Source organism: Physeter macrocephalus, chromosome 2 (genome assembly GCF_002837175.3).
Source record: "Physeter macrocephalus isolate SW-GA chromosome 2, ASM283717v5, whole genome shotgun sequence".
In the NCBI taxonomy this organism is placed as follows: domain Eukaryota; kingdom Metazoa; phylum Chordata; class Mammalia; order Artiodactyla; family Physeteridae; genus Physeter; species Physeter macrocephalus.
In genome coordinates, this window is record NC_041215.1 from 37,205,089 (window position 1) to 37,220,050 (window position 14,962).

General features: G+C 43.8%; 1 protein-coding gene across 1 annotated transcript; it reads left to right on the forward strand.

Moving 5' to 3' along the window:
* Window positions 1–12,295: 12,295 nt before the first annotated feature.
* On the forward strand, window positions 12,296–12,720 carry LOC102983006 (NADH dehydrogenase [ubiquinone] 1 beta subcomplex subunit 2, mitochondrial-like). Its single transcript, XM_055078700.1, has one exon. The coding sequence runs from the start codon at window positions 12,300–12,302 to the stop codon at window positions 12,615–12,617; it is 318 nt and encodes a 105-aa protein (XP_054934675.1). The 5' UTR covers window positions 12,296–12,299; the 3' UTR covers window positions 12,618–12,720.
* Window positions 12,721–14,962: the final 2,242 nt, after the last annotated feature.

Here is a 14,962-nt window from a genome sequence, read left to right on the forward strand (position 1 = left end):
TAAAAAAAAAAATCTTCCTCTTTGTAAGGTTACCACAGAGAGTGCAGTTTGGGTCTTGTCCCCTAAATCACATCGGAGATGATTGGTGAGGAGTGTAAGGACCCTCTGCAGACCTTACAAAGACCTATGACACAAGGACACTCAAATGTGAGACCAAGAGAGAAGCTGGAGTTGGAGGGTTCTTAAGGATATGAAGGACAAGGATCCTGGGGAGCAAGAGAAGCTCAGAGGTTGCACCCCAAACCCTGAACCTGGCCTGCTGCTCCAGAGACAAGAAGACCTGAGGACCAGGACTGGTTCATTCCTTGTTTTTCCTAAACATGAAGAACCCAGCTTGGACCAAGCAGTGCAATGATGGTCCAATCTGACTTGTATTAGTCTCTGTGGCTAAAGAATCGATATGGGCATCAACCATGCATAAAGCAGCTTCTACCCCACACCATTTCCTCTGTGCTACAAGGGAGCCTTCAGAGGGAGGTTTCCAAGTGTGGATTTCGGTTACTCTCACCCATGTCATCAAGGAAATGGTCTTGAGCAGACTGAAATGACCTCCTATTGACCTTGGATCTCACCTTTACTTGCTATGGTTTGATGCCAAACAGAGAACACAACCAGGCTTTATCTGTGCAGGCTTAACAAATATGGGTCTGTGGTTGTTAGTCTTTCACTTTAGGTGTTGAGCAAAATCCATCATTCTTTTCCCTCCTGAGCATCTTCTCTATTGCAGGCACTCAGTTGGGTATAGAGGTCACAAAGATGTACTCCGTCCCAGAATATGTGGCAGCTAACAGAGATGCACACAAAACATAGAGCAGAGAAGGAAAATGACAATGCCAGCAGCTAGTCCCTGTTTCCAATAGAAAGCAAGCTCCACCTGCAGTGGCTCCCGCCCCCTGCATGCTTCCATCACCAACACTGCCAGCCCCTCAGGCTCCGGTAGCAGCTCTTCCCCTTCCCCTTCCCCTCCCCCATCCCTCCCCTCCCTTCCCCTCCCCCATCCCTCCCCTCCCTTCCCCTCCCCCATTCCTCCCCTCCCTTCCCCTCCCCCATCCCTCCTCTCCCTTCTTCTGCCCTCCCTACCATCTAATCTGCTCTATTCCCTTACTTTTCCTTCCCACCTGCCTTCTCTTACCCTTTTATATTGTTCTCCCTTTTCTGCCCTTCTTTTCTTTCTGCCTTTCACGTTTTTGGTAGACACAACTCACACTCAAATTTTCCACTGTCATGGAGCATTTTAAAAGAACTTCTATTAAAGAAATGTCTTCTTGAACTTAGAGAACAAATGGGGAGGTCAAGTCCTCTTTTCCCTATTCCTTCCTTTCTTCTCATTCTCTCTCTCTTCTCCCCCTTCCCCTCTCCCCCTCCCCCTCCCTCTTTTTTTCTGTCTCTCTCCTTGGAACAAGGCTGGCCATCTTGCCTTCAGTTCACTTCTCTCTGTGGCACTGTGGAACCATCGGTCATCTCTTTGGGATTAGGGTCCACTAGACGGCAGGCTTGAGCAGTGAGAGCAAGAAACCCCATAAGAGTCTTAGGTCACGTGGTCCAGCCAGTCCAGGATGAGACCCCACACAGGGCATTTGGAACCAGATCGTGATTAGCCTACCACTGCTCCTCCTTGGGTCTTTGTGTTTTGAGGACACCTCTCTATTGAGAGTTTCAGGAAGAGTTTCAATAAAACCTGAATCCTGCTGGAACAACATCCTATTGCTTCAAATATTCACCCCAATTCCCTAACAGAATTGAGGGTGACAAGGGGCATCACAGACACATAGGAAGGGAGAGCACATGGTACTCAAAGAGTTGCTTCTCTTCGCATCTACTGAGAACAAAGCAAGTAAGAAGGGGTGTGGCTTACAGGGAGGCTTTGGACTTCGTCTCTAGTGCATCTAGTTTATGATGAGACGTGGGTGCATGCTGCTGAGGAGAGGTAGTCAGAGGCAACTGACCCAGGAGAGAGAATATCTTAGTGATTGCAAGAGAGTGGGAGAAACCCCTTGTTTCTCCGATTCTTGATTCCCTCGTCTACAAAACTGGAGACAAGCAGACAATGTATAACTTTTTTCCATACATTTTGTGTACTCAATATCAAATTCTTTCTTCCATTGCAAAATAGAAATAGATGGACTACAGTATGAGGACAGTAGAAAGAATACTCAGAGAGCTGCAGGAAGTCAGTGAACAGAAAATGTGACATTTTCTGACATTTTCTGTAAATAAATGACTTATTTAACAAGTTGCTGGCAGAATTAACTGGGCTGGGAGCAACTGCCCCCAGGAAGTGAGGAGTGAGCTAGGGGAAGATTGCATCCACATCCAAGTTGGGCTCACTGTCTGCAAGTCTGTAAAATCTATGGGTAAAGACAATTTGGAGAAAATATTTTATAACCAGAAAACTCCCAAATAGTGATTCATTATCTTTTATAAACGTAGGAGACATATAGGCTTGGCCTGGTAAACCTCCAAGAGTGGAGAAGACTGAGACAGTCTAGACATTGAAATAGGATCCCATAGTAGAGTGGGGTTGGTGGTAGGGTCAGAGCCCACTGCAGATGCCAAGAGGGTGTCTGACCCTCTACAGGGGACCTGTGAGGACACCAGAGCAGGGGCAGCCCCACACAGAGGGGTCGTAGCAGGGCCACTGAGATGTCCTCACCCTCTCCTTCAACAGAACCCACATCAATGTCCTCATAATTCTCCTCAAGGGCAATCGTGTCCTCGCGGGGCTCAGAAAACTCTCCTTCCTCATGTTCTCACTCACGGACCAGTGAATAAAGGCACTGATGGAAGCAGTGGAAAGACTCAGAGTTCCAAGAAAGCAGCTCCCCAGGAAGGTTTCCATCAACCCGGGTGGATGCTCTGACCTGTGGGTGGGGAGCACTGTACTGCAAATCAAGGCATGGGTGAGAGGGGGAGGTCTTCAAACACAGTCAGTGAAGCAACGTTAGGGGGTCAGGATGGGGACCCAAGGCCAGTCCAGATACCGAGGAAAGCGGAAGGAACCGGCATGTGCTGACGGGTATTACATATTGCACTCCACATAGCACACAGGCTGCCCTGCCAACCTTTTCTTATGAAATCCTCACACAAACCAAAGAGTACTGATGTACAACTTAGTTTTCACTTGAAGTAACTGGGCTCAGAGTTAGCAAGCTCCTGAGATCATTATGAGGACTTGAAGTCAGGTGCAAACTCTGTTTGGGCTCCCAAGTGTGTGCCCCAGATCCAGCACTCCTGGAGTCCCCTGTGCCTCCTGACCAGGTTGCTTCTGGGGCCTGATGAGAGAAGAGCCTCCTAGGAAGGCTTGAACAGTGGGAGCCAGGAGGCTTGTTACCCGCCGTCATGGGAGAGAGAATACCAACACACAGGAAAACAGCTGCAGGCAACAGAAGCCAATCTAGAATTAAACCTCCAAACCACGCTCTGTGTTGCAGCTCTAGCATGCTGTTGCAGGTCTGCTGGCTCACTCACTGGCATGGGGATGCAGCCAGCTCCCCAGCCCCTGCAAGCTCTCCTCCTGGGGCTCCTCCCATTCCTGTGGCCACAACTGGGCCGGCAGCAACACTAGCTCCTATGAAGTCTCCTCATTCAGCTTCCTGGACACCATGAATAAGGGCACCAGCTATTCTGTAGGACACCCCCATCATTGCAGGTGGCTTCCAGGTCATCCTCATGGGTTCCAGCTGGTCCTTGCAGGTTTCTGTTCGTCCATGCCCACCTTCCCTTCCCTACTGCCTGCTGAAGCCCTGCTGACCACAGATACACCATCAGATGCAGAATAAATAGCCACATATAAGCCGCTAAGCTGCTTCCACAATGGCATAGGATCAAGTTCTTGTAATCAATCCCTTGTTCCCCATCACTTCTAGTGGTTCTACTACTCGTATTGAACTCTGACTGATATTGTTTGTCACTGTGCAGCCCTGCAGAGAACCAGAGGAGCATCAAGAGAGTCATGCATAGTTACTACAAAGATTTTAAAATATATCATGCAAATGAAGACTTAATGTCTAGCACGTAGTAGGTCCTCAGTAATGGTAGCTATCACCGTGTCATTAGGAAACTGGATTAGTTTTAGGAGCGGTTTCCACATGGATAGAAATACTTCATAGATTTTAGAATCTGAATGTAAGATCAAAGACTCTGCACTGCAATTCCCATGATGAGGAGTTTAATTATGAACAATGGGAAGGACAATGTATCTGGATTGTTTACAGATAGCTAGTGACCTGACATGCTAAATATAGCTATAGCTCCCTAACTGAAAGTCAGTCTGTTCTGTGGAAACAGACTGAAAGCCCCACTGCTGGGCAACGTTGGTGAGAACAGCTAGAGCAAACGTTTTCCTCCTTGCCACCGAGTGACAAATCACAGCTGTCAATGAATAAAACATTCAGTCTCAGCAATCAAGCAATAGATTTTTAAGGAGCCTTCCCATTTACCAGGTTAGCTATTGATTGCCTGTGAAAAGTCATTGCATCAGAGGACTAATGAATGCGAGACCTGAGCTCCAACACGCAAGGTGAACGGGTTTGTAAGTTTGCCTCCAAGAACTTGATAATATTTAGAGTTGCCCCCAAGTATTAAGGAACTTATCACAAATATAAGCACATGCCATTGGATTTCTGATTACCAATAACAGGTGTATAAAGTAAGGAACAGACAAATACTGACTAAAGGAACCTAAGCCAGTCTCTCACAAAGCATTTCCCAGAGCCCTAGGACACTGATGGAAACATGATATTGCTTTTGTGTTAATAATAGGGGGCGAGTCCACAGTTATGAGTGCACATCTGAGGTGTTCCCCAAATCCTAGACAAGCTAGATATTGTTTTGTTCAATTTCCCTTCCTCTTCTTGTGTTTTGTTTTTTTTTTTTGAAACATGATTTTACTTATTTGAGATGCTCAGTGAATGGTGTGCTAGTCAATGTTTAACGACTGGCTCTCAGAGGAAAAAAAGCCTTTGCTTTGTAGTGTTTGCAATGTGTGTGGTATAAGGACTTACCCTATACATGATTTCAAGCTGTCAGTGTGACATCACTGACCACAGAATTGGGAAGAAATGCTAGTGGCGGGCTCTGGTGAGTCAGCGTGAGCCGTCCTCAGCACACCACAGTGCACCCAGGACCAGCACCCTCCCAACACCGCCTTGGCTGTATTGTCTCTGCTTTTGTCCTGGGAGTCACTCTTATCTCCAAATTAGAAGGTGGGTGACTAGGACTCCTACCTTGCATGAATTTCACATTCATACCACACCTTCTGCCAAGAAAGCTTATTCTGTGTCATTTGTAACAGAGATTCAGAAAATATCAAAATTAAATAAATTGTCTCAGCCAGGAAGTTTTGAACTATAAAAATGGGGATGTACAAAACTTAACTTGGCATTCTGAGATCAAAACATAGTTATAGTCTTTCTTAGGTCAAAATAATGTAGATTATTGGATGACTGTTCTTCTGTATTAAGCGTGGAGGATGCAAAGTGTGTGTGTGCTTAATGGAGACCATCATCCTCTTTGTACTCACATCGTGAGGACTTCTCCTATATTAACCTAAATCCAGCTTTCTCACAGCTAGTCTTCTCTGGAAAAACATACCAACCCAGGGTTTAGATGTTTTTATTGTTAATGATGAATGCTCGAAAGTAGTGCTCTAAATTATCCCTATCCTGGAGTTATCATTTTTGCGATAGAAATGAGGCACTGAGATGCAGTACCTAAAGAAATAATATAGCATAGTAGTCAAAAGTGCAGGCTATGCAGTCAGAATTGAGGGTGAATACTGGACCCACTGCTTACCAGTCCTTGGACAATTACTTCATTGCATCAGTTCTCTCATCTGTGAAATGGAGATGAATTTAGTACTTGCAAGCAGCAGATAACGTCTGTGGGCTGACCTGACAGACATTTCAAACTCCTGTTCTCTTTTATTGCAGTTCACCCCGCTGTGATGACAAAGCATCAGAGAAAACAAAATGCATAGTTTGCCAACCTTCCTTGCTGAAAAGGATAAGCTTATTGCACAGTTTTGACCATAACATGGAAGTAGAAGTTTCCTGGCATCTTCTCTTTTTTCTTTAATTAATTAATTAATTTTTGGCTGCTTTGGGTCTTCATTGCTGTGTGCGAGCTTTCTCTAGTTGTAGCGGGCAGGGGCTACCCTTTGTTGTGGCGTGCGGGCTTCTCATTGCCATGGCTTCTCGTTGCAGAGTAAGGGCTCTAGGCACATGGGCTTCAGTAGTTGTGGTGCCTGGGTTCAGTAGTTGTGGCTCGCGGACTTTGTTGCTCTGCGGCATGTGGGATCTTCCAGGTCCAGGGCTCAAACCCGTGTCCCCTGCACTGGCAGGCGGATTCTTAACCACTGCCACCAGGGAAGTCGTCCTGGCATCTTCTGAAAACGGTTTTACTTTGTCTGATAAAAGACAGATGCAGTGAGAAACAGCTTTTCCTTCCTGTCTTGAATTAAATGGGATGCCTAGGGGAGGAGCCTCAGCCACTGTGTGACCATAGGGTAACAGGCAGATGGAAAAGTCCAAGAGAGTCATGAAGCCAAGGCCAGGGATACTCTATCTCTAGATTTCCCAGATACAGGAAGAAGACATCCCTAATTTGTTTAAGCCACTCTGTATCCAGGTTTTCTCTTATCTTAGCATTCCTAATAATAGACTCCTTGACAAAAATTTGTGGAGATTATATGAAACGATACTTGTTGAGTGCTTAATACATTGCCTGACAAATAGAAAGCACCACAAAATGTGCACTATTATTATTTATTACTATACAATCTATCATTATTCATTACTATACGGGATCAATGCCTTCTATTACATCCTTGACAACATCTAGCATGGCCAAGCGCATCAAGATAAAGATTGTCATTTGATGCCACAATCCATGCCTTGGAGGAATTTTGAGGTTTAATAAGGACATAATTATATGCATGTGTAACAATCTAAAGGCATTTAAAGGCAATGATTAACTGTATAAACATTTTGCTCAGGGAAGCACTGTAGGATTTCTGAAAAGGAAAGATCCCTGGGTGAAGTGGTCCAGGGAGACTCCTTGAGGGAGGTTGGTCTTAGGGTGGGCCTTGAATGGCAATGATAGAGTGGAGTGCAGGCATTGAAAATGCACGCCAATGGGGATTGCCTGGGGAAATGTCCACAGGATGTTAATGATGTCTGCCCGAAAATATGCTGGTGGCCCCTGCTGGTCCCCTTAACCTCACTCACTCACTCATCCCCAACTCCTGGTGCCCTTTTCTCCAGAGAATCACCCTTGGCTGATAGAAGCTGCCTGGTTGGGAGGTTCAGGCCCCTCCCCTATGGGCAGCTCACGGCTAATGACTGACTGATAAAAGTCTGCTTCTTGCCCAATTGCACTCTGTGGTACAGACTCCGCTCCAGAGCTCCCTGTGGGATCAGGCTGAAGTCGACTCCAACTGAGACCACATCTTGGTTTAGCTCCTTGTCCTATTCTATCCTTCTTCCTTCACCCTCTTTCTCCGGAGATGACTCTCGCAATAAATCAAATGCATGTGAATCTCTGTCTCAGGAGTCTACTTCCAGAGACACTGGCCTTGTTCATGGTAGATATTCATTTGAGAAATGTTGAGTAAGTGATTGAAGCAATAGTAGCTTCATATACTCATTTGCTTATTCCTTTGTTTATTCTTTCAATAAACCCATGTTGAGCAGCCGCTGCAGGTTTGCTGCACAGGCATTTATGAAGCAGAGCAAAGATGTAATCTTTGCCTTTCACAGACTCCAGTGGATACAGGTAACCAAGTTAGGGTGAAACAGAATGGGGGTAAAGGCACAGGCCCAGAAGCACACAGACTTGAGATGAAAGCTGGTTTATTGCTAGCAGTGCTACCTTGAACCAGTCACTTAACTGCTCTGAGCCTCTTTACATGCTCTGAAATATAGGACTAAACCTATTGACTCGATGATCGATGGAATTACACGAGATAATGGGTGTAATTTCTCCAACTCATAGCAGAATTCCATGTACGTTAGATGTCAGTATTATGTTATAAGTGCTACGACTGTACATCTTTACCTTGGGGCACAAGAGGAAGAATGCTCTACACATGGGAATGGGACAATAGCTAGAAAAGGGATGTTTCTGTCTATTTCTGGTTCTTCTTTCTAAAATTATTTTGAAGCTCACCCTTCTAACAATGCCCTGGGTGTTATGGAAATTCAACTTGAATGTCTCTCTTCCTATTCAGTTGTTACCTAACTGGTAATTTATCAACACATGATAGCTTTATATTAAGAAGAAGGAAAGGGGGTGAGGAGGAAGAGGAGGATGAGTAGGAGAAGAAAAGAAAAAGAAAGAGGAGGAAAAGAAAAAAATGTTGCAATCTAACCCAGGGTTTATGTTAGCTAATTTGTCAAAAGTTTCCTGGCAGAAATGATCTTTCCGAACAGCCTCTGGAAATATTCCTCTCCTGTGGGAGATGGGGCTTAAGTGAGCCCAGTAGCAGCTGCCATGCATAATAAGATGAGAAATTATCCTAACCTGCTTATTTTCTGGAAAAGTACCGATTTGGAGTCACCCCACATTATGTGAAATATTTTCCATCTGCGTCTTGGGTTCCAAATATCCTGGAAGGATCCCACGAAGCAGACAACATGGCTTGTAGACCTAGCACAGACACTGGTGTCTAATCATTCTTGAACCTGAAATTTCTCTAAAGAAGAATTGGTAATTTAGCCTTACAAAATGCTATTCGTCTTTTTCTCATAACTGCCCAAAACAATAGTTTATAATGCAAATGAAAAGGGCAGTTTCCTGGAATCACCTGAGAGTGTGCTTTATTTTTTGCAAGGTATTGTATCAACTTGCAGTAATTACCAAGCATGTGTGTCATCATCAGAGAATCTGACAAAACATGGACAATCGGTGCGAGAGTCCCGGAATGCTAATTTGTAAACCTGTCAGATTCCTCACCGTGGTGAGAAATGGTGTTAAAATTGCTTTCAACATCTTAATTAGTGGTAGCCTTCCAGAGAAATGCAGTATCTCCAGCTCATTTTTTTTTCATTTCTTGATTTGTTTTTCAACAAGAAGATTATTAAAATTTGAATCATGATGATATCAGAAAACAGCATGCAATTTAGAAATGCTGATGCAAAAGTGATTGGGGGGAGGGGAGTTTTTATTGCTCCAGGATGCTAACCAAGGGAATCAGATTCTGTGTCCTGTGTCCTATTCTTACACTGACCTGTGGGCTTTAAACTGAGGGGCCCCCTTGGAGGAACCGTGGAGTCTCTGGTATGGAAGAGCAGCGAGCTCCTTCCATCCAGTGGGAAAAACTTCATTCTGTGATGCCCATGGGTAGTGAGGCTATCGTGGTTCCTCTTTACTGGGTAACACACCAGGCTCTCTGCTGTAATAGACTGACTCTCTTCTTCTCTAACTGTCCCCACAACCCCAGAGCATAGGTACCATCAGCATCCAGATAAGGGAAGAGGGGCTAAGAGAGGTGATGGGACTCGCCATGCTCACACAGCCACCCAGTCATTCCATTGCTGGAATCTGTACTTGTAGCTGCTGCTTTATCTTGCCCTTGGAGGAAAGGTTCTGCACATCTGCACCAGGAAAGTAGATGCAGACAGCGGGGCTCCCCATCTCCCACAGGCCTTGCTCTTTCGCATGGCCTCTGAGCCACAGATGGCTGGCACCCACTCACCTCTGCTGCTAGACCTTTTGCCAGATCTGATTTATAGCTGCATTTTTATGACCTCCGTAATTCACCTCCAAGTTCTATCCCGAACATATAAACATATATTTTACATGCTGTTTTGCTCGTCTCTCTAATCTCACCGAATTTTCTGCAGAGTTTATTGAGAAAGAAATAAGTTTAATTCCAGTATTCTTTGCAGGCCTTCTCCCTGAGTTTGGAACACTGCACTGTACTTACTGTATGTTTGATGAAGGAGGGAAACCTGATACTCAGCTTCTTCTAAGTGTCTGTCTAGCAGCTACTTTTCCCCTGCAGAGTGTTCTCCCTCTATGGGAGGAAAACACTCAGGGAAAGCAAAACATTAAAAGTAGCTAGAAAAGAAGTTTCCTGTAGCACCTCTGTGGGACCACAATTAGTTCTGTCCTATGTTGAAATATTTCACTCCAAGAAATGATACCAGAGGCACCGAAGTTTCCATTTACCATGAGACACCCCCCCCAAGGTGGTTCCCACCTCTGTCTGCACAATGGATGTAAGCAGCTTTTTGCATGAAAGAGCTCTCTGCAGGAGGTCCCTTTTGTCTTATCACTTTAGCAGAGCTATATTGTAACCAACCTTAAATCAGGCACCCCCATGCTCTACTCATCTCCTGCTCTAGCACAACTTTCAAAACTTTTGATCACACAATACCTTGCCTATACTGTTGGTTCTTTCCTTGATCAAAGAAGTAGAAATGAAGAATTAGTAATTAACAGATGATCAGCTCTCTTCCCTAGCTTCCCCTTCAGTAATCCCCTAAACAAACTGTGGGAACAACATAGCATCTAGAGGAAAATCACAAGGATTAGACAAGCCTGCACTTGTAGTGGCAGACGGATTATCTCAGTGATTAACTTAGATTACGTCCCCTTTCCCCTTTTTTTTTAAAACATCTTTATTGGAGTATAATTGCTTTACAATGGTGTGATAGTTTCTGCTTTACACTTTGTTGTAAAGCAGAAACTAACACACCATTGTAAAGCAATTATACCCCAATAAAGATGTTTAAAAAAAAAAACACAAAAACTTTCACGGCTGAGCAGAGTCTTTGGATTTGGTTTTTAGGGGACATGAGTGTACCTTCTCCCCAGATTACTGGCTTTCTGATTAAAAGCAATTTTTCTTTCTACCAACACTTGCCCCTTGGGGATTGATTTTCAAGCAGCCGGCAGCCGGACCTGAGTTCGGTAATATGGACACCTCCCATCCTGCACCCAGAGAGCCAGGTTCCACCTAGGGGTTTTTTAAAAGCCCTGCCCCCCGCCTCTAATATGCAGCATTACCTGTACACCTGTGCATTTGTTTGTTTTTTTCTGTTTACTAATTAATTCTATAAGGGATGATCAGTTCTTTGTATTTTATGTGAGTTTTGAAAAGGTGTCATGTAAATCCAGGAATTAAAAATTTTGAACACATGATGCCGAACAGTTGGTTGCTGTGGTGTATTGAGCAACAAAAAGGAACCAAAGCAGGGAGAAAAAATTAATTCACCACAATCAGCTAGGTTTACAGTCAGAAATGATAGACACAGCCATGGCCTAAATAGAGGCAGGGTGGTGGATAGAACAGGGTGTGTGCCTGAGCCCCAGACTAGAGTACATATTTTAGCTCTGCCACGTCCTGCTAAGAGATCCCAGGCAAGTAATTGAGCCTCTCTGTTCACCGCTTCCCTCATCCATGACCAGTATCATCCACATAGTAAGAGTTGGCGTAAGGGTTATTTTTTAAATCAAGTATAACGTCAGGTGTCCATTAAGCACTAAATATAACTATCCTTTTTGATATTGTGATTATGTTGTTGAAACGGGTTTATCTCAAATCACAGCTGTAATCTGGAACTTGGTAAGACGGGAGACCCACAGATAAAAATAAGTAAAAAACAAAGAGGTAAATGCAGTAAGGTTCAAACGGCAAAGACAGTCAGAGGAGGGAGAGAGCATTCCACATTGGCAAAGGCAGAGTTCAAGGAGTTGGGGGGACTTCTCCAGAACCTTCGGGGTCAGGGGGTAACAGGTAGAGGTGACCAGAGGCAGAGCCAGCCCTACACATGGAAACGGTGAGGAGACCACTGGGTGTGGGTGGGAGGAGGCCACCCAGGAGGTTACCAGGCCACACGTAGAGCCCTACACCATCCTACAACCGTCCAGGCTCTGCTGGGAGGCAGGTCTTCCCAGCCCAGGGAATGGGCTGCAACAACATCACCTGGTCTACGGACCACCATAGGATTCCTTCAGACCAAGGCTCCTAATGGCCCTGAACACAGAAAGAAAGTGTTGTGTGTGAGTTGAAGAGGGAGAACCCAGTCTTCTCTGGGAAGATGCAACTTCCTCAAGAGATTTGCAGGGAAACTTGAATTCTGAGAAGTTAAGAACCAGAGGGAGAGCTGAAAGACGAGGCACACCCCAAAACATCTGGGTTTAGCAAGTGGAGCAAATAGCCAGGAAATTTATTAGACAGAGAAAACTTTTATAGAAAAACAATTTAGAAATCAGCTAAGACTGGGCGGGGCGCCAAGGGAAGTGACGTGAGGCGGCGGTGAGGCCTGGGGATTGCTGTCCAGTTGCGGGTTGGCATGTCGGCTCGGACGCGGCAAGCGCCTTTCCCGGGCGTTGGAGGCCACTTCTTTAGGGGCTGCCGCGCGCAGGTGGCAGAAGGCGCTGGAGTCCGTCATGCTGGTGGAGGTCTGCATCTCGAGCCCCGGTACAGACAGTTTTCCCAGCTGACCAGATCCCAGGTGATCAAGGTGGAGTTCTTCAGTGCAATCATGTGGTTCTGGATTTTCTGGCGATTTTGGCCTGACTCAGATGCTGTGCTGGGTCACTCTCCATATCCAGATCCTTCCCAATGGACGGATGAAGAGTTAGGTATCCTTCCTGATGATGAAGACTGAAAATGTAGACTCAACTCTTTCCAAGAGCCAGGTGAGAATTTCAAGAAATTACAGACATCATATTGTATATTAAAGTTGTAAATTAAAGTGTTTTGGTCAAGAAAAAAAAGAAAAAAACAACTAAGAGCAAACTCTGAGCAACCATCAGCAAATAGAAATAAAACCCCAGATGTTAGTATATGAAAAAACAGGTGGAGCATGATAGGTGTGTGACCATGTAATTTTTGGTTCAAAATAGGAAAACTTTGAGAGTGAGAGAAAACATTAAAAAGAAGTAAAGTTTGATAACTGTTTATTGAGTACAAATTAGTTGTATTATATTGTTGGAGCCACCATACTGTCCTATTCAAAAACTATTTTAAAAATAACTTAAAAAATATATATTTAATCTATATAAATTAACATTAAAGCAAAAATTACCCCCCCAAATTTATATTGATTATGTGGATGTCATAAAATAGTATCTTAAATTCTTATCCTTGGTTTCTATTCATGTTGTTTAACCAATTTTTTAGTCATATCTGTCTCTAATACCAAGACACTAGTATTATTCTGAAGAATGTATTCTCTTTCATTATGCATTTTTTTGTTTTTGTAAATTTATTGAAGTATAATATGTATACACAAAAGTGCACGGATCATAAGTATACAGTTTGATGAATTCTCACAAAGTAAATAGGTCCATGTAACCAGCATTCACATCAAGAAATAGAGCGTTACCAACACCCCGAAAGCCTCCTTGTGTTGCTTCCCCTCACTCCTCCATCAAATTTAACTACTGTCCTCACTACCAACACCATGGACTATTTTTGTTCACTTTTGAACTTTATATAAATGCAATTATGCATCTTTCTCTTAGAATTATGTTTGTGATGCTTATGCATATAGTTGTGTGTAGTTGTGGTTTTATTGTTCTTGTAGCTGTATAATGTAAGAATATATCACAATTTACTTTTTTATCCATTCTACTTTGGAAGAATATTTGGGTAATCCCAAATATTCTTTTATGAATAGTGCTGTAATAAACATTTTTACATGTGTTTTGGATACATTTATCTTGAGCCTGTAACTAAGGAGTGGAATTGCTTAGAGTATGGTGTATGTTTAGAGTTAGAGTATGTGTATGTTTAACTTTGGTAGATACTGCCAAGTGGTGTTCCAAAATGACTGTACCAGTTTGCATTTCCACCACTAGGGTGTAAGGGTTACAGATGCTCTGCTCTGGGGCTAGCATTTGGTATTGCCTCTGATTTTCATTTTAGCAACTCTGGTGTGTGTGTAGTGCTGTATCATTGTTTCAGTTAGCGATTGCTTTGTAACAAAATACACCAAAACTTACAGGCTTAAAATAACCACTATTTTACTACATGGGCCAATTACATGGGTCAGAAGTTTTGGCCTGTTGTCATCTGGGCAGTGCTTTTGCTAGTCTTTCCAGGGGACACTCATGCTGCTATAGTCATCCAGAGGCTAAACTGGTACTAGACAGTCCACCATGGCCACACTCACATGTCTGACATTTGGTAGTTGTTGTTGGCTCTGCCTCCCTCTCCAGATATTCTGTCATCTTTAAGGGGGCTGGCCTGGCCTTCTTTGCATGGCGGCAGCAGCATTCCTAGGAGGTCCACAGCATCACTTCTTCCATATTCTCCTGGCCAAAGCAAGTTACAAGGCCATCTCAGATTCAAGGTCTTCTGGAGTCTTTTATGAAAACATGTTGTACTTGTGGAAAGTAACATTATCTTTTCATGGGAGGAAAAGCAAATTCTCATTTCAAAAAAGCCATGCCTGCAGAGACTAAGAAATTAATGAGGCTGTGTTTGCAAACAATCTAACTACAATTATTGTGTGTTAATTTACATTCCCCAGATGATTAACGGATTTTTCACTTTTTCACAAGTTTATGGCCCTTTCAAAGCTTGCTCATGTCTTTTGCCCTGTGAAGCTGTGTATTATATATTTTGGACAAATGACCATTGTTAGATGTATATATTATATATAAACTTTGTTCTATGCACTGGCCTTTTAACACTTAACAGTATCCTCTGATAAACACAAATTCTCAATTTTAATATAGTCAGCCCTATTTTAAAATAACACTTTTGTTCCTAATTTAAGAATACTTGCGAGGGAGGGGAGAAGATTGTGGAAGAGTAAGACGCGGAGATCACCTTCCTCCCCACAGATACATCAGAAATACATCTACACGTGGAACTGCTCCTATAGAACACCCACTGAACGCTGGCAGAAGACCTCAGACCTTCCAAACGGCAAGAAACTCCCCACGTACCTGGGTAGGGCAAAAGAAAAAACAGAGACAAAAGAATAGGGACCGGACCTGCACC